This window comes from Acanthopagrus latus, chromosome 10, assembly GCF_904848185.1.
Source record: "Acanthopagrus latus isolate v.2019 chromosome 10, fAcaLat1.1, whole genome shotgun sequence".
In the NCBI taxonomy this organism is placed as follows: domain Eukaryota; kingdom Metazoa; phylum Chordata; class Actinopteri; order Spariformes; family Sparidae; genus Acanthopagrus; species Acanthopagrus latus.
Genome location: NC_051048.1, coordinates 21,618,775 through 21,643,949, shown reverse-complemented (window position 1 = coordinate 21,643,949; position 25,175 = coordinate 21,618,775). Strand labels below are relative to the sequence as shown.

General features: G+C 44.4%; 2 protein-coding genes across 5 annotated transcripts in view; one reads left to right on the top strand and one right to left on the bottom strand.

The window, feature by feature from the left end:
• The window catches only part of LOC119027839 (pyruvate carboxylase, mitochondrial-like), a 288,386-nt gene that overhangs the window by 178,218 nt on the left and 84,993 nt on the right, over positions 1 to 25,175 (top strand). The window lies entirely within an intron of this gene.
• The window catches only part of LOC119027840 (leucine-rich repeat and fibronectin type-III domain-containing protein 4), a 39,893-nt gene that overhangs the window by 10,938 nt on the left and 3,780 nt on the right, over positions 1 to 25,175 (bottom strand). Inside the window, exons 1-6 of one of the 2 annotated variants that reach the window (XM_037113324.1) lie at positions 10,001 to 10,232; positions 8,402 to 9,013; positions 8,113 to 8,275; positions 6,262 to 6,432; positions 5,158 to 5,319; positions 3,701 to 4,435 (exon numbers count right to left, since the gene is read on the bottom strand). In XM_037113324.1, coding sequence (XP_036969219.1) covers positions 3,701 to 4,435; positions 5,158 to 5,319; positions 6,262 to 6,432; positions 8,113 to 8,275; positions 8,402 to 8,987 — 1,817 coding nt within the window. In that variant the 5' untranslated portion in view covers positions 8,988 to 9,013; positions 10,001 to 10,232. Of the gene's footprint in view, positions 1 to 3,700; positions 4,436 to 5,157; positions 5,320 to 6,261; positions 6,433 to 8,112; positions 8,276 to 8,401; positions 9,014 to 10,000; positions 10,233 to 25,175 lie in introns of those variants that run through there. The other variant, XM_037113323.1, reaches the window with a different exon arrangement.

Here is a 25,175-nt window from a genome sequence, read left to right as displayed (position 1 = left end):
GTTGCTGCTGTCCCATTATTTCTTTAAAGGTTGTTCCCTCACAGAAGCACATCTGAACGGTGTCGCCCTTTTGTTTGCAGGAGCTGAATTCAGCCAGGGCAACTGGGATTTGAAGCATTTTTACAAAAAAAAGGTGCACAATTGAATGCAATCCAATACAACATACCTTTAATAAATAGCTCCTTTATCAAGCTGAGCGTTCAGTTTACGTTGCAGATTCCTCAAGGGTGTTGTCTCGACTCGTGTGGCACTGCAGGTGAGGCAATCCCTCTTTGCCTCTCTGGATTTAAATGCTTTGGTTTCTCGAGATAATAAACCTTTACTCAATAACGTTAAGTAGCAAGCCAGCGCCGCCATTATGTGAGTGTTTTCCGTAGAGGAATTAATGAAGCTGATCAGCGGGGGGAACTAAGATCTCATTCAGTTCATTCAATCCAATCATGTAATTAGTTCTCCGTGTGTAATTGCCACAAACGTATCATGGGACTGTGTAGAATCTGTGCTCGTCTGTGTGTGATGTGACACACCCTTGGCCTCTGACTGTCAATCCTCCACACACCCTGTTCTGAGCAGTGGAGGGCTTTCTCCACAACGCAGACTCCTTTTCTTCTCCTTCCTTAGCCCTTGTCACATTATTATTTTTTGTTTGCTTTTGCTTGTTAAGGATTCCGTCGCCGCCTTTTCTTTTATCCCAGATATCTGTGGGCTCCTCTCACGCTTTGTCTTTCACAGTTGTGTCCCCTTAACTTCATATTCCCTATTCTCTCTCTGTGTATCCAGGTGTATTTCCGTGGTAAATTAAAGGAAACCAATTATGCTTCTGTGTTTCCTTTCCTTCATTGAGTTTCAGAGGTTATTGTGCGTACCACTGAGGGGAGCTCCACTCTGCCACAGAAAACGCTGCTCCCAGAGTCCTGAAACGCCTCGTCAGCAGACCCGACTTTTAATTCTGTGACATGTTGACATCACACGGTGTCACCATGTCACACATGTGCATCAATAATTCTGATATTCATGGTAGAAGCGAAGCTAACTGAAAGCTAAAAAGACACAAAGAGCCTGCTGAAGTCACTGTGAGCAGTGCTGGCTCAGGCGTGTGTGAGTTGACCAATCAGAGCAGACTCTATTCAGGAAGGCAGCCTTAAAGAGACAGAGGGAGAATACAGAGCTGCTGGACTGAACAGTATGAGAAGAACATGTAAAGCCATCAGTTTATATTTATATTATTTATATTTATTTGCTGCTTGATTTGTCATTATGATAGTAAATGAAGAGTGTTTGGATTTTGAGCTGTTGGTTGGACAATAGCACCAATTCAAAGACGTCACTTTGGGGGAAACGGGGCGAGCCTTTTTCTTATGATCATAAAAATAATTGTTTGTTGCAGCCTTATAATGCACACACTCTCTCTGGATTTAAGTATGTCCCCTCCCTCTCTTTATATTTGTTTCCTTTGCTATTTCCATCAGGACCATTCAGGCCCACCCTTCTCTCTCCTCCCCCTCATTGTCTGTCACTCTCCCTCCTTTCACCCATCCTTCTTTCATCTCAGTCTCTCCCAAGGTGATTTGGGTAGGGCCCATCTCCCGTCTTCCCCTTCTCCCTCAATCCCTTGTGAATCTTAGAATTCCCCCATTCTTCCCTCCGGGCTCTATCCATCACTCAAACTATTATTTTCTCCTCCCCCTCCATCTTTTTTCCATTCACCCTTGGCTCCCATCTTCTGTACTTTCCCCCAATCCTTCTGATTATACCTGTGCAGTTTTTCATATTTCCAATCTTCTTTCCACCTGTCCATCTTCCCTGTCTCCTTTCGCCTCTTCTCAATACCATTTATAGCATTTATAATGCGATCCTATATGAGGGGGACTGCATTCAATCCCTGCATTTTTGCAGAGTGAAATTAAAAACAAATGAAATAACGCCAGGCTTGCAGTCCCTTCCCATCCCGTCTCTCCTTTCTCTTATTCTATTGTGCTGTCAGTGTTTCAGCCGCTGTTCTGCTGTAGCATCAACCACACACATAAATCTTTCATCAGTCTATGGTTGTAAATGCACTGGCAGTAAACTTTGAATGCATGCAGGCATAACTCATGTACACTGCAATAATGTTGTACATGTAAGTGCACCGAGTAGCTAAAACCAAAGCCGTGCTGTCATATTGTGAAAGGCAGGACTCGTGTCAGACTCATTCATCCCGACTCCCTCTCTCTATCCATGTTCGTGTTGATGTCTGAGCAGTTAGTTTTCTGAATGTATCGCAGCTTTCCGCTGCCAGCGCCGAAAGTGTAAAACTTGTGATCCATCATTTTTCATGTAAAACGAAAAAGGTTTGTTTCACAGAGACTCTCTGCTTTGATTTATTCCTCCTTCTAATCATTTTGGCTCTCTTTGGATGTTACCAGTCTACAGCAGCACTCCTCCCTCCTTCTCTTTGCTGGTCCCCCAGCTTCTGTGTACAAATTGGCCCACAGCAACGGACAGAAGCAGCCATTGGCAGCTGTCTTGAGCATGAAAATGAGCGTTTCTTTTTCTAAAACTGTTACCTTTACCTCAGCAGGCAGGGTGTGGCGGTGCTTCCTTAGGTAATTTGCGATAACAAGAACAGCCCTTTACCTCAAATTCAGTCTTCATGAATGTTTGATTATTTACTTCCTCTGATCACATGGTGAGTAAACAAGGCCAGTGACGTGTGACGGAATCTCAGTTTAAATGCAGAATTACTGGAGGTTTAAATGGAATTCAAACTCAGAATTTTAATTCTATTGCTGGCACATGCTACTGTATGTCACTAAATGCTGCTCTGGATTTTATCTTGCATGCAGAGACATTATATTCCTCCCTCTTCATGTTTCAAGGCCCACATTTCCTCCCTCATAGTCCCCTTTTATTCCTTTAACATCCATCCACTTGTCTTCCCATTCCCCTCCCTGACGATACACCTGTTGGCTTCTAGTGTCACACAGTGATGGAGATGAATTATTGACTACCTTCGCCCCTTTATCCCTTCATCCGTCTCCCCATTCATCCTTCCCTTGAGCTATCCAGCCGTCCAAGTACAAGGTGAACAGTTGCACTACTGAAGTGTCATGCTGTAATGGATAAATATTTAAGGAGTTTTGCATGGAAATGGGATATCTGCCTTTTTAGGGGTGAAGACGCTGACAGTCAAAAAATGATTTGTGTTCACATGTAGAGAAAAAAGCTGCTGCAGCAGAACAATCAGGAATACCTTTGGCGAGAACATCGATCAGCCACAACATTAAAACCACCTGCTTCATATTGTGCAGGAATCACTTGTGTTGCCAAAACAGCCATGACACATCCAGGCAGAGACACGAGTCTGACGGGTGTCCTGTGGTGTCTGGCATTGGGACATTTCATCCTTTGGGTCCTGTGGTTTCAGGTTCCTGCAGGTCAGAATGGGATCTGGGGAACTTTGGGATTGGCTCAGTGCCTTGTGCTCTTTGTCACGTTCCTTCCATCAATCCAGACCAGGTTGTGTCCTACTAGGAGGGCAGTGCCATAGTAAGAAGTTGTTTATGTGAGCTACACTGGTGTTTGGGTGGGTGGGTTCCCTTGTCAGTTGTTCTTTAATATTCTGGGTGATCGGTGAAGCCAAGCAACTCAAAATGTTTACATTGGCTGCTACTGTCTGCATAGTGAATAATGAGTATTGTTTAGCAAAATCTGAACTCACCTGTAGATGAGGGTCTCGTCGGCGGTGCAGTTGTACTGTATCTGATACATCCAGACAACGTAAGCTGTAGACAGACGCCCCAGATCCCATCGGACCTGAGCCGAGGTCGATGTAACCCCTTGTACTCCAACCATCCTTCCTTCCTCCTCCTCCGCCTCGGTGTCCTCCATGCTCCCTCCATCGACCCTCTCCCCTTCAGAGGCCCTGCTTCCGTCGCCCTCGTCTTCCTCGCCTGCACCTCTTATCCCATCCTCCCCCTCTCCTCCACGTCCTGCACCGTTGTTAATTCCTCCGTTTTTCCCCGTGCTGATATCCGAAGAGCCCGGATCGGTCCGTATAATCCCATTAGTCACGTTCATGTTGTTTTTGGCGTTCACGTTGGTATTCCCTGTGTTTCCTGCCGCTCCTCCCCGGTGAGGCAGGGGGATTATTTTCAGGTCCACAGTGGCCGTGGCTTCGCCCGCTGCGTTTATTGCGATACAAGTGTATGCCCCGTCATCCCGGGCAACTGTTACTAAGATATCCAGTGTCCCATTGCTGAAGGAGCTGGTCCGGGATGAATTTGCAACGATGCGGTCATCTGGTGAAACCCAGTGGATTACTGGCTCAGGGTCGCCGATGGCACGGCATTTGAGCGTGGCTCGCTGGCCCTCCAGCACCCACAGCTTGTGAGTGTGACGAGTGATGAGAGGTGGTTCACAGGTAAACTCCTCCTCAGGAATCGACCAGAAGTATCTGAGAGACAAAGGGGGGCAAAGGCACAAAGCCAGTGAGAAGGAGAGCAGAATTACCTTTTGGGCTAAGCACAGGAATTTGTCTTGTTTTGTCTCTGCAAGGTGGGTTTGGCAGATTAATGTGGTACATTAACCTAAAGATCTATGTGCTCTTTATCAATTAAAGTTCCAAGTTCAGTATCGCACAACAGTCGGAACAATTCCCCTCGAGAGTCTGCAGAAAACAGGACTAAGTGAAGTGTAATTAACGGTGACGATGATGACAGATGACAACGACAGATGCTCATTTTCCTCCTCAATTGTTTGTTTTCATTACAGACTTTTGACTTCAGGGTTGAACAGGAACATTTTTGCAGAGAGATGTTTGGAGGAGAAGGTGTAAGATATCAGAATAATGAGTACAGCAATAGCACATTGTTTCAAAACACAGTCCTACAGGCGTCTCTGTCCTGCAGGTTTTTGCTCCACTTCTATTCTTGCATACATGATGATCCAATTAAGGAGTCATAAACTGTGAAACCCATAATTGAATATGTGCTAAAACAGGGCAAGAGCAAAATCTTGAAGGACAGATTGGTCTTGAGACAAGGTCGGGATCCACTGGTGTGACTCAGCACATCATCTAGCCTGCAGCTATGCTTTTGTGCCCCTGTTGTAGGATGAATAGTTGGTTTCAAAGCGTAGCACAATATACAAATGATCCAGCAATCGGTTGATGTTTACCTTCCAGCCAGGTGAGGAGGTGTGGCACACGTCTCCATGTCGTCTCCACGGATGAGCCGCCGCAACCACAGCAGTTCACAGTTGCAGTGCAGTGGGTTCCCGCCGAAATTTAAGCTTATGACAGCATTGTAGGGGGTGGGGCTTATTGCGCCTGTCTGCGACCTGATGACAGTAGAATGGCCGTCAGTATAAAACCTTAAATGGAGTTTATTCAGTTGCTGTCTTCTCGAATAAGTTGACTCTAAAAACATCTTACCTCAATATTCGCAGTTACAAATGTGAGCATGTTAATCAATATGTTTGAGTCCAAATAACAGAACTGTCTTCACATTTAAAAGCATTTAGAAACCAACCCAAACACAATACTCTAATACCAAATCTTGAACTTCCTCCGCGATCAATAAAGTATCTATCTATCTATCTACTAATATATGACATGGTTGGCTGTTACAGCAGAAAAGCTCAATAAACTGTATAATTTCCTTTTCGATTCAGTTGACAATTTGCTCGCCAGAGATTATACAACCCCTCAGTGCTTTAAACCTCGGCCGGGCTGAGTGCAGGTTCACAAAGGCTGTCTCACAGGTGGTCAGGAAGAGTTGAATAGGTTAAATAGTTGGTTGGAGCTTATTTTGCACGTCAAAGAAGTGTGATTTTTCTTTTTCTTCTCTGATTAATAGTCATCATTTCTGCACTAGAAAATGTATGACGAGTAAACGATTCTGCATTGCAGACCTGTGAAGTCCTTATGGATTCACCTTACAGCCTTGTGCCATAATGGATTTCTTTGGCGTGCGTAGTGTAGAATGAGCTAATGCTTTATTTCAATATGACATCAAACAGAAAAAGAAACTAGCTTGATAACATGGTATTTGGTTTGAGTGAAAATATTTATATTGCTTTAAACATTCAGCACATTTAGATAATAAGCTGATGAATGTTTTGACACCGGTGTCGTCTCGCTGTCTTCCGGTGCCAAAGCACTCCTCTTTAAAAAAAAAAGAAAGGAAAAAAAAAAAAACTCTTTGGCATTGTTGTCTGCCACGGAATATTTCCACTAAGCCACTTCTTAGAGAAACATAAAAGACAAAGCTTCAGAGGTACCTTGCAAAGAGGGGATCAGGAGGCAGGGTTCGGAGCCTGTTGGAGGTCATATCCAGCCTCGCAAGCTTATACAGCTCTCCAAAGACTCCCTCAGCAATGTGGTCTATCAAGTTATGGTCCAGGTTGAGTGTGTGGAGACTGGCCATGTTCTGAATGGACTCCCATGGTACCCTGTAGCAATAATGATTTGAAAAAAAAAAAAAGAGGAATATTTCGAGTAAGTGTGGGATTCATTGAATTGATAGACATTGTGCCAAGATTGGTCATTTATTTTTTAGGAGTGGAGAAACTAGAGAATATCTCTTGAAAGTAATAGCAGCTGTGAAGACTTGATGGTTAGTTTCCCCTTTGGGACACCGTATAGGAGATTAGCCAGATTAAAGGACGAGTGTGCTGCGATTCGATCAAAGTTTATCTTCTATGTTCTGAACACTTGCCAATGCTACTGTGCAGAAAACAGCATAGGATAATGGTGATTGGAATGACAGACAACAACAACAGATGCTCATTTTCCTTCTCAATCCATCTCTTTTTGTGGGTTTTACCAGTTCCATCTGTGACCCATTGCTGTTGTCATTTATATTCCATTGTGCAGACTTTCACTTAAGAACTGTGTCTGGCCAAATTAGTGAGTCAAAACTGACGACGGAGAAGTGGCAGAAGAGAAGAGTGTGAAGGAATGCATTTGTATTTGGAGTCAGGTTGCTAGTTGCTTCCTTGACAAACAGCAGATTGTCCAAGATCTTTGTCTATACAACATGTCTATCTATAGACAACTGGCATGTTGGGGAAAGAAGAACTCTGCTAAATGTATTAAATCTTGTTTGTGGTTAAGATTATTCTCGCTGCATTGCTCAACACCAGTGTACCAACAGGTTAACAACAGTAAAGCAGTTCAGACTCCACAGCTGCTCTGAAAAACTCTCCAAGAGAAGCATTTGAACAAATTTAACCTGCAGGAGTGCACCAGGTGTTCCTCGGTTCCCTTCCCAATGAAATTACACAGGTGGGCCTCCCAGCCTGGATAATCTCTTCCCTCTAGCCTAAAAAAACGCTCTCAAATGACATGATCTGTTTCCAGATTTGAGCCTTTTTTACCTTAAATAGAATGAATCAGTGATGTAGGCTGGCTTTGAATCTGAGGCTGTAAAGTGTCCTCTGAGTAACCCCGGCAACAAAGGCCAAACAGCAGTGGCTAACGTATGCATCATTAAAACTCTTATGGCTTGATGGAGGTTGGAGAAAGGCCAGAGAGACAAATGAAAGAACTTAATCAGAACTGACAGTCAAAAGCTGCTGAATTCATTAACACAGTGGGGCTCTATGAAGAGGAGAATAAGGTATTGATGGAGAATATCATCATTCTTCTGACTTATTATTTTGCATAAAAGAATAGATATTGATGCTATAACACTCTCCGTTGTCCTAGATATGGATGAGTGGAATATTACACAGCACGCTGAAAAACACAACTTATAGAATAGCTATAGCTATACACAGTAAAGTGAGCTCAGGCGTGCACTCATCAAATCTTAACAAAATCGAAGTCAAAGAAAATTAGGACCTCATCAAAATTGATTCACTTTCAATTTCCTGAGCTTTTAGTCTTCTCCTTTCAGCCTCAGCAGTTTGAGCTTGTTCACTTCACTGTATTTGCTGACTCTTGCTTGATCACACAAGGCGTTTCTACTATGCTTTAAAATTTCGATAGCTGCAGCGTTCACTTGAGACTGAGATCTGAGCGCAGGAAACTCCAGAGTAGTACAGTTTGTGTCTAGTTAACAAAGCAGAACAAGAGTAGATCATATGAATGCAAAGTGCATGGGGGATCACAACAAGATCAAAACCTACTTCCTGAGGTTATTGTAGGACATGTCGAGGTCTTCCAGTGTGAGCAAGAAGTCGTCAAAGGCCTGGGTGGAGACTTTGACCAGCTGGTTGTTGTTGACGATCAGGTGTTGCAGATTGACCAAACCTGCGAGATCCCTGGGTCCGAGTATGGTCAAGCGATTACCTAGACACACAAATATAAATAATACCACTTAGAGTTCAGTGTTTCCATGAACTGGATTCATGTGAATATTTTCCCAAAGGAGGAGTCTGAATCCGCTGAATTGCTGAGATAACTGTTTGGACTCACCATCCAGATGCAGCGAGCGCAAACTCTCCAGGTCAGCAAAGGCCATGGGTCGGATCTGGTGGATGGTATTCCTCGACAGAGTCAAATCAACCAATCCAGTCATGTTGACAAAGTCACTCCCGCCCACTTCCATGATGAAGTTGTCAGCCAGTCGCAGCTCAACGGTGCGCCGGTCAACGTGCGGGGGGACAAACAGGAGGCCCTTGTCGGCGCAGAGTGTGCTGAGCGACTCCGAGAGGTTTCGACAAACGCAGTGGAAGGGACAGGCCGAGACCACGCCCCAAGTCTCCCCTGCTCCAATCAGAGAGGGCAATAGGCAGCATGTGACCAGAGTCAGCCAGTGAAACGCAGGGAAAGGGACAGAGTCAGGAAGGGTCCTTTTCGTAGCCTTGGGGCAGGCGCAGTGGACGAGATGCGATGATGAGGGCAGAGATGAGACGAGGTGAGGGCGGAGAATAGAAGGAGAAAGGATGGATGGAGGGAAGAGGGAGGGGAAGGTGGAACGTTCTGCCCTTTGTTCAGGATGGAGGTGTGTGTGGGGCAGGTGTTTCTGTCTGCAGGGATTGAGGGGTGGGGGGACAGGCATGGTAGAACGCCTGGCGATCCACAGACCTAGAGGACGACAAAGAAAGAGAGGAGAAAGAGAAGAGCAAGTTTTAGATTCAGGCATTATGTCTGAAGTGTGTTTCCATGTCGTCCGTCTGTCTTCCACCTACTCTGACTAGACAGAGCTGGAACGAGAGCCTGTTTTGCACACACACATACTTGTGCCTCCTCTTAAATGAGTACCACTCTGCCTACTTGGTGCTTCATAGCATGAAAAATCCATATTGAGAAATGGTTCACACCCATGCAACAAATACTTTTCTTGCTGGTACCTCTTAAGGCCCATTTTACAGATCCCAGATCTTTCAGTCCCAGCTATTCCTTATAAAGGAACTACGATATAACTCTTTTGACCAAAGCAAACCAAGTGCTGCTGCCGGGCCGGTGCTAGTGCTGGTAATTTGGGTCATTCAGTCACCAGTGGCATGACTGGTCATTGCTTTGATTAGTGAAACATGCTACACTCTGTTTTTATATTTTTGTTTAATGGTTGTCATTATTGGTTTTAGTTGGTCCTCTCTCATGATAATCCCGCCCCTGATGGAAGCACTGTGAAAACACAGAACTAGACCAAAGAACTACTCGTTCTACACTGGGACTGGCTCCAAACAAAAACGGGGGTAGTCCCCTTCAGCCCATTGTTGTGTGCCACAAAGATTAGGCAAATAAGTCAGTCAATGTGTTGTTGTTGTTGTTCCTGCACTTATGAAAAGTCCAAGCCCACAAGCAGGGACTTTTTGTGGGGTAAAGTAATGTTCCTGGTGTTAAATTTGGACTCGGCCCCTGCAGTGGAAATACAAGTTCCCTAGGGAAAGTTCCTGCGGTGGAAACACAGCTCCACAGATACAGCACACGGAGTCCCATGTACCTCTTCACCACGACAGCATATTGCCTAGCAACAACATCCCAAAATACTGAACACAGCCGGTACCCATAGTAACAGTTACCTAGAAACCTGTAAGAGCGGATTAGACAAATGTTATATCATCGGACCTTTTCTTAAGACTGTCAGTCAATCGAATTAGGTCACCAGCCTTGATTCCATGATGGGATTCAAGTGGAACACGATGTAGGTCTCCGTAGGCTCAGTCAAGTACACAGACACCAGCGTCTGATTGTAATGTCAGACGTGCAGGAGAGCTCCCAGCAAACACCCGCCGTGTGCACAGACATCCCTAAAAAACAGCTATGTGATAATAAGGTATAGAGATGAGTCACTGCCTCTGATTGGCATGCATAATAGTTGTCATAGCAACTGTAACCTAGATACAAAAAGAGTGACAAGGAGTGTTGGTAACAGTTGCGGCGATGAGGGAGAGGATGAGACGGTGAGTCAGAGACAGACAGAGAGAAACTAAACGTCACTGGAGGACAACAGGTGTATTTCTACGTGGAGCAATCTGGAAACTTGTGGAGTAGAGCCTCGAGCATATAATGTATGCAACCTAATCCTTTGAGTAACGACCAGACACAACAGTATATCATGCTGACTTTACAGGCTGACGCAAATTGCCGGCTCAATATTTTCCATTAGGTGCGAGCTTTGCTCTTTCTGCGTGAAACTAGAAGAGGGTTTACCATTTAGCTCGGATATTGAGGCGGCGTCGATGTCAAAGCGCAGGGGTTTTCCAGCAGCATTTTCTTTTCTCCTCCTCTCTACTTGGTTTGCTTTGGTCTGCTTCCAAACTGTGAGCTATATGAGCCATTCTAGAAAGGCTACGATGGAGCAGGCATCAAAAAGATAGATAAAACCCAGTGCTTGAAATGGTGATACATTACATTTCAGGCTCCTGTTGAAGCAAAGAGAATGGAGAAAATAGGCAGTATCCCTCTTAGATGATGGGAATAGATTATATATGGATTACTTAAGGCACCTAGAAATGGTATCATTACTTCCTTAATGTCAGGCACTTCCTATTGAAAGATGTTTGGGCAGATCATTAAACCAATGGGCATTCAGTTAAGAAGAGAAAAGCAGTTTGGTTTGATGAGACGAGCAGAAAGACAGGTATGAGCCCATTCATATCAGCTTTAATAAGCTCCGACGATGCAAGTGTTAGAACTGATCTTGTTGATGATTTCTTACTAATAACTCTAAATACTCGACTGATTCTTGGTTGCTCCAGGGAGTTGTAATAACTACCAGGAACTCAGTACCCTCTTCAGTCCAAACCTAAAAATATAACTCCAGCAGAGCACATGGCACCACAGATAGTTATTTCCTTATGTCTGGTGTCATCAGTTTCAAAAAGTGAAGCAGCAGCAGCAGCAGAGGGGGTTGGGGAGTGCAGGGAGATGGGGGGCAGAACAGAGTCACGAATGCCTACAGTGACAGCCAGTCCCCAGGGCAGTCGACGCTGGATGTCGACTGTTCCTGAGCTCCCGTGGAGGCATGCATACTAAAATGTAAAAAAAAAAATGAAAGGCCACTTAAAAATGTGTCTAGTCCGCTGCGAGCCTGAAAGAGTCCTAACGTCAGGTGTTGCTGTAGAGCGAGCCGGGCACTTCAGCCCAGGCCTTGACCAGATTACCCCGGTGTTTTGCTCGTGCTCGCTCCTCAGACAGCTCATTTCACCCGCGGCATGCTGAATGTCAATATGCTCCTGCACTCTCCTGTTGTGCGGTCTCTCCACTCCTTCGTTTGACCTTTTTAAGTTTCCATCATCCCCTCATTTCTTGTCCTCTCTCCCTGCTTTAGTTCTTGCCTCTGCCTAGCTTTCTCACTCTCGTAATAACTTACTAACCCGCTCCTTCCTCTCATTTTCTCCTACTCTCACTTCAATTTTCACCTCTCCCTCCTTGTGTCATGCCTTCCCACACGTTCACCCTCTTCCCCACCACTCTCTTACCTACCACTTCTTCTTCAACTGGCTCTATTATTAGCTACTGTTCTTTGTTTCCTTGTCATCCATCCTCTACCATTTATCTCTCACTGCAGTGCTCCTCCTTGTGTCTCCAATCTTTTCCTATCCCGTCTCTCCATCTTTGCTCACCTTCCATCTCATAACCCTTTCCGCCTCTGGCTGCTCTGTAAATTTCCGCATTTTCTGCCTTTGTGTCTCATTCCCCCTTTTTCTTTCTCTCTTTCTTTCTTTCTCTCTGTCTTGTCTGCCCTTGAGGCAACCTGAGTACGACAGTGTTATCAGTCACAGCTCTACCTCGCCACCTTCTCCCCTCCTTTTCTCCCTCCACTTCCTGTGTCTTTTTGTCTTGTCTCTATCCGTTTGCTGACTCTGCTGCCCTCCATGTCTCCTTGCTTCTCCTGCTCATACTTTGAGTCACACACACACACACACACACACACACCCTCAGATCATACATGCCAGACACATGGTGCCTCATTCTGCTCATCGCGACACTCCCTCGCTCTTCCCTTCCTTCCTGGCCTCCTCCATTCGTCTTAACTTCTCACCCATCTTTCCTCCCCATCTGCTTCATCTCTCCATCTTCCCCATGCCTCCATTTTTCTCTCTTACTGCTTCTTCCTCACAACTCTGACATCTTTCTCCCACCACTCCTGAATCTCCCTCTCCCCTGCATCTCCTGCTCCTCCTCTATTAGGGAGCAGATCTCATTTGCGACTAGAGCGGTGCAGTATTGAAGCTTTCTGATGCGCACACAAGTCGGGTGTAACCGATCCGTCTGCTGGGTGATCGATCTGCCCCGGAGAGATGGATAGCACCCTGTCCCATTCGTTTACACTCCTTTTCCTGCTCTTTCTCTCCATCTCTCTCAGCCTCCTCGTCCATTCCCTCTTTCTATCTTCTTCCTTGTCTTCCCCATTTAAAGGTGGCAACCGCACTAGTAATTGAGTTTCACAGGTATGTAGAGTATTGGATTGGGGCGTCACTTTGGGTATAGTTCGGCTCGATGTTGGTGCATTCACTCGTTTGCTGCTGGAGGCAAAATAAAATGTGAATCAGTGTGTGTTTCAACTACCTTTTTATGCAGATTTATTCAAGAGGATGTGGCACCAGTGTCTACAGCCGGAGGTACCGCAGCATCAAATATTAAAAAATTCTGTTTCCATCAGTCTTTATCAATCATTTTCAGTATGACAGTTTTTTCTCAGCCAAACCAATTTTATTTTTTGCAACATTTCCTCCTTATTTTGAATTTCTGACACCTCCGCTAAGGTTTTTTTTCAATTAAAATGCAAACTAAAACTGTAGACGGAGATTTACCCTGTGTCCATTAGCCTCGACTTATTAAATGTCAAAAACAACTTGAAATTGATAATCACAAGTAAAGATATTCAGTTAGCCACAATATAGTACTAACTTAAGATTAAATCAGTCATTTAAAGGGTAATTCCACCAATTGTTTTAGGGAGAACGACCGTGGAAAAAGTAAAACCTTTGTGGCTCAGAGGAAGCTGCATGCCATCTGATAACTTGCCTCCTGTGATGATGTCACTCAATGGCTAGATGCATTGTGGGTAATTAAGGCAGCATGTTTTGAAAAGCCTTTCAGTGGTCTACCATTGTTGTCATTTAATATTGACTTTTCTGTTCCACACATTATTCTTCCTTTTTAGACTTTGCTGCCTACAATACCCACAATGCAACATGAGCCACTGTGTGACAACACTGGAGCTGTCAACACACTTTGATGTCGAAAATTGGTGGAGTTACCCTTTAACCCTTTGAACTCGCTTTAAGATGTCCTTGTATCCAGATTTGTGACTAATCGTGACATATCAGATTACCCATGAGTCACTTTTTCATTTTTCTCAGGCAGTTACAGAACCGCACCACCGTCAGTATCAGTGTATTCTGTTTCTTCTACACTTTGAATTCTGCTTTTATCTTGTGTAACTTATCTTCACCTGCCTCTTTGCTCTGTTTCACTGCTGCAGCACTTGAATTTCCCCTCTGAGGATCAATAGAGTGCCATCTTATACAATGTGCTGCTGCAGCACACAGTATGAGTTCCTCCATGTGTCTGTGTGCACACTCACTGTCATAAGCTGGTATATTCCCTTTATTATATATATATATGGTTGTGGACACCATCATGCTTGTCCTGTGTGTGTGTGTGTGTGTGTGTGTTCTTGTGTGTGAATTAATGTGACATTTCTCTGCACTTAGCGAGACGTGACTTGCTTTTAAGAGTTTGCTGCTGAATTTGCAATAAGAAGGGAACGCACAGATGTGAGCGTACATGCACATTAATTCTCTTGCGTGCACACACACACGCACACACATGCACACACACACACCAAAACAGCAAGGGTTGCAGTGTAAGTCCCCTTTGCATCAAGTCTGCTGGATACTTTGGGGAAAGGAAAGAATAAAGGTAGCCAGTCGATGAAAGATGGATGTTAGAGGCAAATCACAGAGGCGTGGAGGACAGAAAAACAACAAGAAAAAAGACCAGAGCAAGAGCAGATGGCAACGTAAAGAAAATCCTGTTTGCATGTGTAAAAACACATGAAGGTACATGTGCACTTGGCTGGGTGTTCGTGTCTTGAGTGTGTGTGTGTGTGTGTGTGTGCGCTCCTAGGCCTGTGTACCGTACGAGCGCCTGCAGCCGTCCTTTAAAAAAAAAACTTTGGTTTCTTTCTTTTTCTCCCTCTATTTTGGGAAACCTCTCACTACACAACCCTGCGTGAACCCTCAACCCTCCAGAGAGCAACAAACAGGCGGGTGAGAGAGCAGAAAGGGCTGCACAGAGTGAGCGAGAACATGAGCTAAAAGCGTCTGTGTAACGAAGGAAACTACTCAGTACCCCCAGTGTTGGAGCGCCACTCGGGAGCTGCGAGGCTGAACCTAACCTCACCCTAACTTCCCAAACTTTCTGTTTAAACACCCGACACAGCCCCAGGTGGGCGCGGCTTCTTTTTTGTGAGGCCAGCTAAATATGAATCTGCTAATTGCTTTAGAACGATGAATTTCCATTAACGTTTCTTTTTTTTTTTCCTTTTTTTTTTTCATACTTTTGAACCCGACCCAAACACACGCAATTAAAAGAAGCTTCAGGCATGACATAAAAGCTCTAATGTGTCAAATTGGAAGTTTGGTTGTTACTTCACATGCACTTAAAGGCTTAATTCCCTTTTAATTCTCTGTAGACTAGCATAAATGTCAGGCGCTCTTACATGCAAACCAAAATTAAAATTACACTTTGTATGTTTCCAAATCTGCATATTGGAGGATGTGTTCGTTCATCCTTTCTGGAATTCACAAATGCCATTAGCCTATAATCGACTTAGGGAATGTTGCAGTGTTTACAAACAAGGGGATTTGTATTATCTCTGGAAAGCCACTTATCACAGGCGCATTAATCCACACATCAGATTGGGGGAGTGTGAATAGGTACACAACACGGCTTCAGTCAAACCACTGACAGCCAGTCGTCGCAGGGGCTCATACTTGACCGCTAGGTATCAAAAGTAGAAGTTCCTGACATTGTTTGATGTGAGAATACACACACATGCCCTCCTGTCGAGAACGCAGCAGCGTTTCTTACTGAAACGATTTCAGTTGCACCAAGATTTTCCTCTGCACGCACTCTGCCTCATAATCCAGGCCACTGCTATTAGGTGAGAGCGCCTGCATACAGAAACAACCGCAAGCATACCAAAACAGTCTTCCCACACAATCATAATTATAGGGAGGCTGACACACACACACACACACACACACACACACACACACACACACACACACACCCTCTCTCTCTCTCTAGGCAAGAAACAAAAGAACGCCCACATAGCCTCTTCGTGCGGCAGTCGTGTGTACTGTAAGCCCACTCGTCCGTTTGATACTACCACTCCTCTGTCGTTCCTCTGTCGTATTCTGTCGTCTTTAGTCAAACACAATGTATAGAAAGCGCAGGGAAAGAGGAGTATCGGTATAGAACAGGGAAAAAGACAACAAGCAGGGAACACGAGAGAGGCTAGCTGTTTGAAATACGCCGAAAAAAAAGAGAAGAAAATCGGAGGAGATTGCACAAGATGGTGGAAGAAGGAAGGGGTGTGGTGGAGGAAAGAGCGGGAGTTTGAGGAAGACGGAGGGAGAGAGGGATGAAGAGTCAGTGTGTATGAATGCGTGTCGTTAAGCGGATGGGCAGAGAAATATGTAGAGGCGATAAACGGGTGAAGGCCACCATCGATCACTGTCAGAGAGAGGGATGAGGGAGGGAAGAGTGGATTTGATTAGGGAAAGGGAGAGCGGTGTTAAAAATGAGTTGGTGAGCCATCACCATCATGATGGCAGCGAGAGGAAAGGAGTCAGCAGAGAGAGGTGATAAGGTAACAAGTGAGGAGTGAAGGAAGGCGGCTGGATAAGAGACAGATACAGCTGGAACTGTATTACCACCATTTAACCAGTGCACTGGTCTTAAAATGATTAATAGAGACACTAAACTGTCATCAAAGGTCAAGTAAGCATTAATTGTGAGATGTCGAATTTAGATATTTGTACAGTATGATAAGGTATCGTTTGAAACATGATACAGAAACAATACTTTTGTCATGCTGGTTGTCGTATAAACACAAAGTCCTTCATCAGAACTGTGTCTTAAAGCTTTAGTTTCTGAAATGATCGATCAGAGAATTCTCCTGTATGAGACTCAATAATCAACTCAATCTTCTTACAAATTCAAATTTGAACAGATTACAATGTAAAGTTTGTGAAATTTGAATTAAATCGACAAGTGGCTGGTCAGAAATTAAGGAAACGAGAATAAAACTCTGACCCTACCATCGATCCCAGCTGTGGTACTCAACAGGTTCTGATGGTCTGATTTAGTCTATAAAACAAGCAGTACTGGATATGTTTTCAGGCTGATACCAGCATCGATATTTCGGAATATAAAAAGTTAGTGACAACGATAAATTACTGATCTCCTGAGGAATTGTGACCAAGATACATACTGAAGCTTGATACCTATCCCTCTTTTCTTTGTGCAGATGTGTAAACTATAGTCCTGCATATTGACGGAAACAGAAAATTCTTGTCTTCATGTCCGTTTAAGGCCTGTTGCCATAGCAAAGAAGTGTGAATATCCGAGGCTTACAGACGCACGGGGCGTGTAATCCTAGACTTTGTGTCAAGTGTATGCCTCCTCAAAAAAAAAAAAATACAAAGAACAGGAAGAAAATCTGCAAATGTCAGTCATTAAGTGCTTGATGTGCGCTTGTTTGTCAGCCTGCACAGTCATGTGATTGCTGGAGCTGTATAGGTAGGGGGCACTGATGGAAGGCGCTCACACAGCCCCCCGAGGTAAATGATAGGAGTGAGAGAATAGAAATGGGAAATCAGGAGCGAGGAACTGGAGTGTGTGCTCTATAAAATAAAAGGACTGCAGTCTCCTCACAGCGGGGCTCCAAAATAATACAGTTCTTCTGAAAATCCTCCACTCAACTAATTCCTCCCAAACCTCCATGTTGTGTTGGAGAGAGAGAGTAAAACAGCTTGCTTGTGTGTGTGTGTGTGTGAAGAGAAAGTGTGTGTTTCTGTGTGTTTAGGCATTTGTATGCACGACCCCCTCTCAACTAAATCCTGTTGGAATCCATCCGACTTGGAAGATTTTGATAATTTTTTCTATTTGTGGAACATTGCGCAGTCAGATATTTAAAATGTTTCTGTCGGAGCTGTTTGTTTTTAACACCTTTTGGAAAAGTTCCACCTCTGCGTCAGTTTAGGGAATTTAAACGCTTATGTAAAGACCTTGTTTTTGTCTCACTGATGCACATTTCACAGCTCTCCTATGGAGGACCATGAAAACTCTGGTTCTGGTGATTTATTCCAGCCGTCTGAAAATCAAGGATTTGCTCCTCATGCCGCAGAAAATTTACTTTTTTGGAGTCGTGAGCGTTTCATCAGAGCTGAGTGAAACTGTAGCAGAGTGCTTTTTCTCTGACTGCGGCACCTTATCTCAAATAAGAAGTTTTTAAAGTATCTCTAATCTTTTGACATGGCACCACTTCAGAGAAAGCACAGCATTCTGCTGTTTGGACTGAAAACATCATAATAATAATAATAATGATAATAATGATGATAATAATAATAATAATAATGGTGTGGGCTTTGAAGTGTGGCTTTGTAAAGGCAGCCATCTACTTGACAAAGATAAGCGACGTGGCCTTTTAATGAACTTGAAGCTTTGTTGAAAAGTGAAGTTTAAAAAGTCAAAGAAGAAGCGGAACATTACCTGTCGCTCTTTTGAAGTGCGCCTGTCAGACCTTCTGTCTGTGATGTAGAGAATACTAGACGCGAGAGGTGCCTGATGTTCAGTGAAACCAGGAGGCAGAGTTAACCCTCCGCTCTGATTTACCACAGGCTGGGAATCTGTGAACCGTGAAGACTTGTGCAGTGGTGGACAAGAAAACCTCAAGCAGCGAGCAAAGCATTAAGCAGGCGTTGCTCTTGCACACCTTATGAGTGGCGTTGAATTGTGTGTTTGCCCCCCTCATTGGTAATTTTGTGCCGCCTTGTACCCCACGTGCATTTGTCTCGAATCATTGGGTGACTCTGAGAAGTCCCTGCTGTGAGTGCTGACAAACATGGAGGCGCTGTTGTGTAGTTGTTTGGCCTTTTCCCTGTGAGTAATAGCAGCCAATAAAAAGACTGGATTTCCTTGTTTTTGGGTAGTCAGTGTTAGATTTGTGATAGAAAACAGGGTGCTATAACCCTGATGAAGCTCTACAAAACCTCTTCGATCCACGAAGATGAACCAGTTTTTCAATCTTGAAACGCGAAACGTGTTCCATCAATTCTGTAACCAAACAGTGCTGAAAGTTTTCCTCACAATTCTCCAACAGTGTTGTGTTATATCGGCAGCAGCCAATCTCCCACTCCTTGCTGCGGTTTTGTAATTTTGTTTCCTCCAGTTGGAAACGCCCGCACGACTGCACAGCTTGGGGATTAAATTTTCTGGGAGGTAAATTGAATTGGCAAACAAACGGCGGTGACAATGATTTTCTTTGGCACTTCATTGGCACAGCTTGTGCCAGGGCACAGTCTTTACGTGATTCGCTATGAAGCGCTCATTTAAATGTTTGAAGTTTTAGCCACCGTCTAGTCTGTATCTGCTTGGGGATCAGTGTTTGTGCCCTGGCCCAGGCTTGTATTGTGAGTGCATTCTGTCTGTTCCCTTGTAATGCTTCAGTGTCACCCTGACTGTAAAGTAGGAGCTCAGCATTATCTGTCTCCAACGCCCTCTTGTAAACTGTAGTTTTATTCTATATGTCTGTAATAGTCTTACAGATGGATACAGTTGAGCAGCCAAAATGACGGGAACAGCTGAGCAACCCGGGGACATAAAGTGCTGAAAACAGTTCTGGCAGCTCTGTTACACCGCTGTACCGGGATGCCTTTTCCTACTTGGAGAGGAATCATTTTTCATTGGTGGATAGCTGTCATGTTGGTGCCAGAGAGGCGGCTCAATACTCTTCTATTTTGATGCTCCTTTACTCCAGATGGCCTCTGCACAGTTGCATCTGATTAAATTGCACAGTAACATGGTCTAAAGATGGGGCCAATAAAAGCCAATAATTAATAGCTGACAGTCTTTGTTTTGTGTTTTGTTTTTTTTGCCACATGTTCATCTTTCGATACAGATTCCATATTGTGCTGAGTGTGATGGAAATGGATCTTGGTGTCTGCATGAGTTGGCGTCCTCAACATATGCACAAGGTTTTCTGTTTTCAGCCAAGTATAGAAGACGATGATAATGCTGAGTGATGAGCTGACAATGAATTCTCCCCTGAATCTGCAGCTCGCCTCGGCTTTACAGAGCTTTATACAGAGTTTCAGCTATAGTGAAAAATCTATATAAACCCACTGTCCACTACCTGCTCGGCACCAAACAGCAGACAGGCGGTGCTTTTAACAACTAGCTGGTGCACACAGTGGGACATTTAGCGGCTAAAGAGCCACATATTTCCCTCTTGAGTTGGTAGAGGCCACAAACTATTTTTAAAATGTGTGAATATTTGCCAGTCATGACAGAATGAATGAAAACAAGTTCCTTGAGGTGATGGTCCTCCCCTAGTGTTACGAGCTAACTCATTCAGCTACCTGCAGCTACAGTTTGCAGCAGGTGATCTACTGCCCCCTATTTGTTTGGAGTTTTGCCCTTTCTTACATATTGCACCTTTAGATGAACATTAGTAAAGCTGAAACGATCTCAGTCTGAAAGGAGATGAGTGAAGTCATGGGTTGAAGTGGAACTTTAAGTTAAGGACACATTAAAAAGGCACTGATGATACCGAGAATAAGCTACATTTCTTATCATTCATTACAGTCATTTCTTTGTTTTTTTATTTATATACTTTGTAAAAGTCATTTTCACAGTCAGACGAGCACTTTTCATGACAAATAAATTGAACTTCATGTGTTAAACTGGTGAAATGCCCCTTATAATGTCTCTTAAAAGACTTATGATGGTATATATTGTAGCCACTTGGCGTGGCGTATGGAGCAGCAGATGTGTGTGAGGCTGGTGTCACTTGACATCTTTATGAAGTTTGTTTCTTTAGGATTTGTTGTAGGATAGAGTTGTGAGCATGTGGTCCTCGGTGGAGGTGTGTGTCGCAGCTTGCAGTCATCAGCGAGGTCGCCCAAGAAAAACACTCCAGCTTTAAACCATTTTGGTCTCTAATCCCAATTTTCTCCACACATTGTCACCCTCGCAGACCTGCAGACATACAAACACTTCAAAACAGCTCTGCTTACACCCACAAAATTTGCCTTTTGCATGACACACATTATCACAAGTGTTGCAAAATAACCGACCCGCCACTCACCCTGAACATAATGCGCTTGCAGTTTTTCTGTCCTTCTCCTCCTCCCCTGTTCATCCCTTCTGTTCCTCTCATCCCTGCCTCGTCTTCCTCTCCAGCTTAACCTTTTTCTCCCTCCATAAATATTGTGCTCCAGTTCCATCTTGCAGCCTTTCCCTGCACCGCCGCCATATTTTCAGTGGGTGATTTGCATGCGCACCTGTGTATGTTTACATAACTGAGGCTAATCAACAAAAAATTGCAAATCCACCACAAACACCGGCCGACAAGCGGCACACAAACACAGCGACTCCGAGGCAGTCAGCGTCTCCCGCCCCAGCAGAAACCCTGCAGCGCCAATTATATGGACCCTGATTGGCCAGAACGACAGGATGCAGCTTGACAGAAAGTGTGTGTGTGCGCATACGTATATGTATATGTATGTGTATGTGACGGTTTGATGAGTCAGCGGGGTTCCCCACTTTCTGAGAGGAAATCCTGATCAAGAGAGCAATTACCCAATCAGCACTCAGTATCCAGCACAGTAGGTCAATGACATGCCAACCGCGACTTTGAATCACAGTGATGGATGTATTGATTTGTACTGCACATATACAGTCTCCTTTCTCTTTGTCTTCTTTCTCCTGTTTTTTTTCCTTTTCACCTCCATCTCTGAAACAAAGGGACGTACAGAGATGGTGAGAGACTGAAGGCAGGAGTAGAAGATGCCTGTGGCCTGAGGAGCGAAATAATTTTCAATGAATATTGTCTGAGGCGTGTTCGGATCAAACCTGTTTGATCACAGAGGCTACTCTCAGCATAATGAGTCACAAACTGCACTGTAAGTCACCACAAAGAGCTTTCTTTTCCCCTGATGTGAGACACTAATAAAGGCAAAACAACTCAGTGCTGCAATGAGCCTGCAGGGGAAAGTGGTTTCCCTCGAGTTTGTTGATTACTGCGTCTCATATTCTTAACGCTTAGCGGTGCTGATACAGGCAGGAGTGCTCCACGCGTCCTCGCTGCCAGACTTAGACTAAGAACAAGCCGGTTTTTCTTCTGACAGTCATCTCCCACGCGGTATTCCGCACCATGATTCACTTGAGCATCTACAACCTACCGCATCTGTTGAGCATAGTTGGAATGCAGACAAACACCTGCGAGTGCAGATTTACAGTAGTGTTGGTTTGGATGCTACTATGCAGCTGTCAGAGAGGTGTTGGCAGCATGCGTAGCAGAGATGTGGGACATTTGTGTTAGCTAATGCATCTTGCAAATGTTTAGAGGATTGTACATCACACAGCTGTGTGAAGGAACCCAGAACCACAGTCAAACCCGAGTTTCTCTGGTCTCTCCTTGGCTTTTACCCACTAAACTGTAGAAGGTGGACCTGACAGATGACATGAAATAATATTTCATCCTCGGCTGCTTTTCTCAGTTTCATGTAATTATAAACTAATATCTTTAGGTTTATGACCTGATGTATCAGTTTAAAGACATCATCTTGGTGATTTGACTAAACATTGAATGAGTTCATTAAAACAAATCCAGGTCCTTCGATAATGAAACCGATCAGTGGTTGCAGTGTGATAAATGCCTCCATCTGCTCCTCCATGAGGGTTAAACTCAGGACGTCCTGCAGCTGAGACTTACAGGTTGTAGTTCTCACTTAGTGACTGTTTCTGACTGGATTTGATGCATCACAGTTGTGTTTGTGTGTTGATTCGTGCCCTCTGCCTCACCAGACCAGCTTCTCACAAAGTAGGATTAGCATAGTTAGCCTGATGGCTCTAGAAAGTACTTTTGTTAGCGATTCTCAGAATCATATTCCTTAACCTGATATTCAAATGGAGCTTCATATATTAATGTCACCCTGCCTTGTGAAAGTCCCTGCAGCATGTGAAGGTTTCTCCTCCTCCTGCAGGATACCTCCACATCCACCTTTCTGCTCCTCTCTTCTTCCTCATGCTCCTCTTCCATCCCTCATCTCCCACTGGTGCCGCCCTCTCTTCCTCCTAACCTCCCTGCTGCTGGTCATCTCTCACACACAAACACACACTTTCACGTTTGGCTCTCTCCAGTTTTCTCCTCCCTTCCCAAAACCATCCCTCCGTCTGTCTCCAGCGGTTGCCGTGGTTACAGTTTGTTCCCCTCGTCAGGCGCCTGCTGTGCCTAAACAGACTGTCAACAGTTTAATTACTCATCTTCTCATCCCTCCATCTTTCCTCACGTCTGCACTCGCTGCTTCCACTGACTGGGGAGCCTCTTAGTCACTCCTCCCCCCCTCTGTGACGTACTCTTGTTTTTTGTCTCCTTACTTCCTTCCTTCCCTCCTTTTTTCCTAATCGTCCCTGTATTTTGTCATCCCCTTCTCTCTGACTGTTTGGCTGCTAACAGTCTAATTGCTCATCCTTTTTACTTTCAATCATATCGCAGCCCTCTTCCACTCACTCATCCACCCCTCCGTCGCTCTATGCACCCGTCCCTCTCCCTTCAGTGCGCCAGAGCTTTATTAGTGTAGTTTTTCTCTTCAGACATTGTTATTCCTCTATTCCCTGATCTCTACTCCCTCTTATCATCCACCTCTCAAGTGCCATCACTCGCCTTTTCATTCTTCATTACTCAGCCTGTCTCCCTCCTCTGAGTGTCCCTCCCTTTCTTAAACAGTCAGTCTTGTAATTACTCCTCTTCATCGTGCTATCGTTCCATACCTCTCTGTCCATCATCCATCTGTTTGGCTTCCTTAGCTGTTGACAGCGGCCTGATGTCTCATCCTTTCTGATCCTACCTTTCTCTTCTCGAACAGCCCAGCCTTTCACTTCCTCGCCCTCCACCATTTGTCATTCGTTCGTCCATCCATTCATCCGTCATGTGCCACCTTCCCCCGACATCGACCGCGTCTCCCTTGTTTCGAGGGTTTCAAATTTTCCACTTCTCGCCTTGATTGAAAGCTCTTCGTATCAGAAAGGTGTGTGACACCCTTCATCTATCATTCATCATCATCTCTGATGTCTCTTCATGTGTCTGTCTTCATCTGATTCATTCAGTTATCCTTAATGCCTGCTGCTATTGTAGTTCTGCTTGGTCACTATTGTTCAGCACTTCATCAGACAGCCCGTTTCATCTCCTTTCTTTTGGCTTTTTATCCCTTAATTGGCGGCTGTGTCCCGTTGCTGCATGCTGCCCTCCATCTTCTTCCCTCCGTCCCTGTCAACTCCAGGCTGTCACTATCATCACAACGGCCCCAAAAATATAAATGAAAAAAGAATCAATTAACAAAAATATTTTTCTGCTTTGCTTTAAACGGCAATGCTTATTATGGCATCCTAACTAGCTTATTACAGTAATGACTTAACCCAGAATTGCTTCCAATTTTAGCAGCATTGCGTAACCGCTCAAAGCTAGCTCCACCACTGGATGGGAGCCAGTCCTTGATTAGATTCAAGTGTCAGTCCATCAAACAGCTTTGTCTTCATCATTTCTCTCGTAGAGTGAAAATTAACCCCTGAAAATACAAGAAATCTAACTCATATAAACACTATAAAGTCAGTTGGATTGGACATTTTCACCCATTTTAGGGAGTTTACGTTGGCTTAATTAGTTTGCTTACTACAGCTGATAGAACCTGCCAGTTCCAGTTCAGTCCTCTCAGACAACAGCTCTGATCTCTTGTTAGAAATGAGGATTCTGCTTTCGCCCGTCTGAACTCATAAATCAAGAATTTGGATGGTAAATTAGCTCCGTTATGACTGTAAACTGCCTGCGTGCCAGAATATAAGGCTCAATAGTCATAGCAACAGTAACCGAGGTGGGAGGGGCTTAACCGACTATTAATTGATCTCCAGTGTTTTGGGTTTTTTTTGTTTTTTCCCCTCTCTTCCTTCATCCACTTCCCAGTCTGTTCATTTTGGCAAGCCTCCTCCTTTGAACAGTGAGCATCCCATCTGCTCATGCATCTCTCTTACTGTAGCCTCAGAGTGACGGACACGCCGCGTAACAATGAGCCTCACAGAGAGCATCAACCACATCATTCAGAAAACCTGATTTTTGCTGTTGGGACCACACAGCACTCACCTGCTCTGTACTGTCACGAGCAGGAGAGCAAAACCGATTATACAATTACTGTTCAGCTAATGGATATCAAAAGGCCTCTTTGTTCATCTTTGCAGAATAAGCGCTGCCTCCTCGTTCAAAGCATGACTCAAGACCGCTGTAAACAATCAACCGAGCCTGTCTCGGTTATTCAAGGAAAGCGTATTGTTCATGAGAAACAGTTCCATGTGCGGCATATTGTTTCTGAGCTGAGTCTTTTTGTTTCCTGGGTAATTAATGTTCCTCTAAGGTGGAATTTTACTTTTCCCCAAAGTTGTGCCTCATAATTGGCATGACTATTACGTGGAAAAGCCCCCACGGTGCAACAAATTCCCCTTGTAGTTA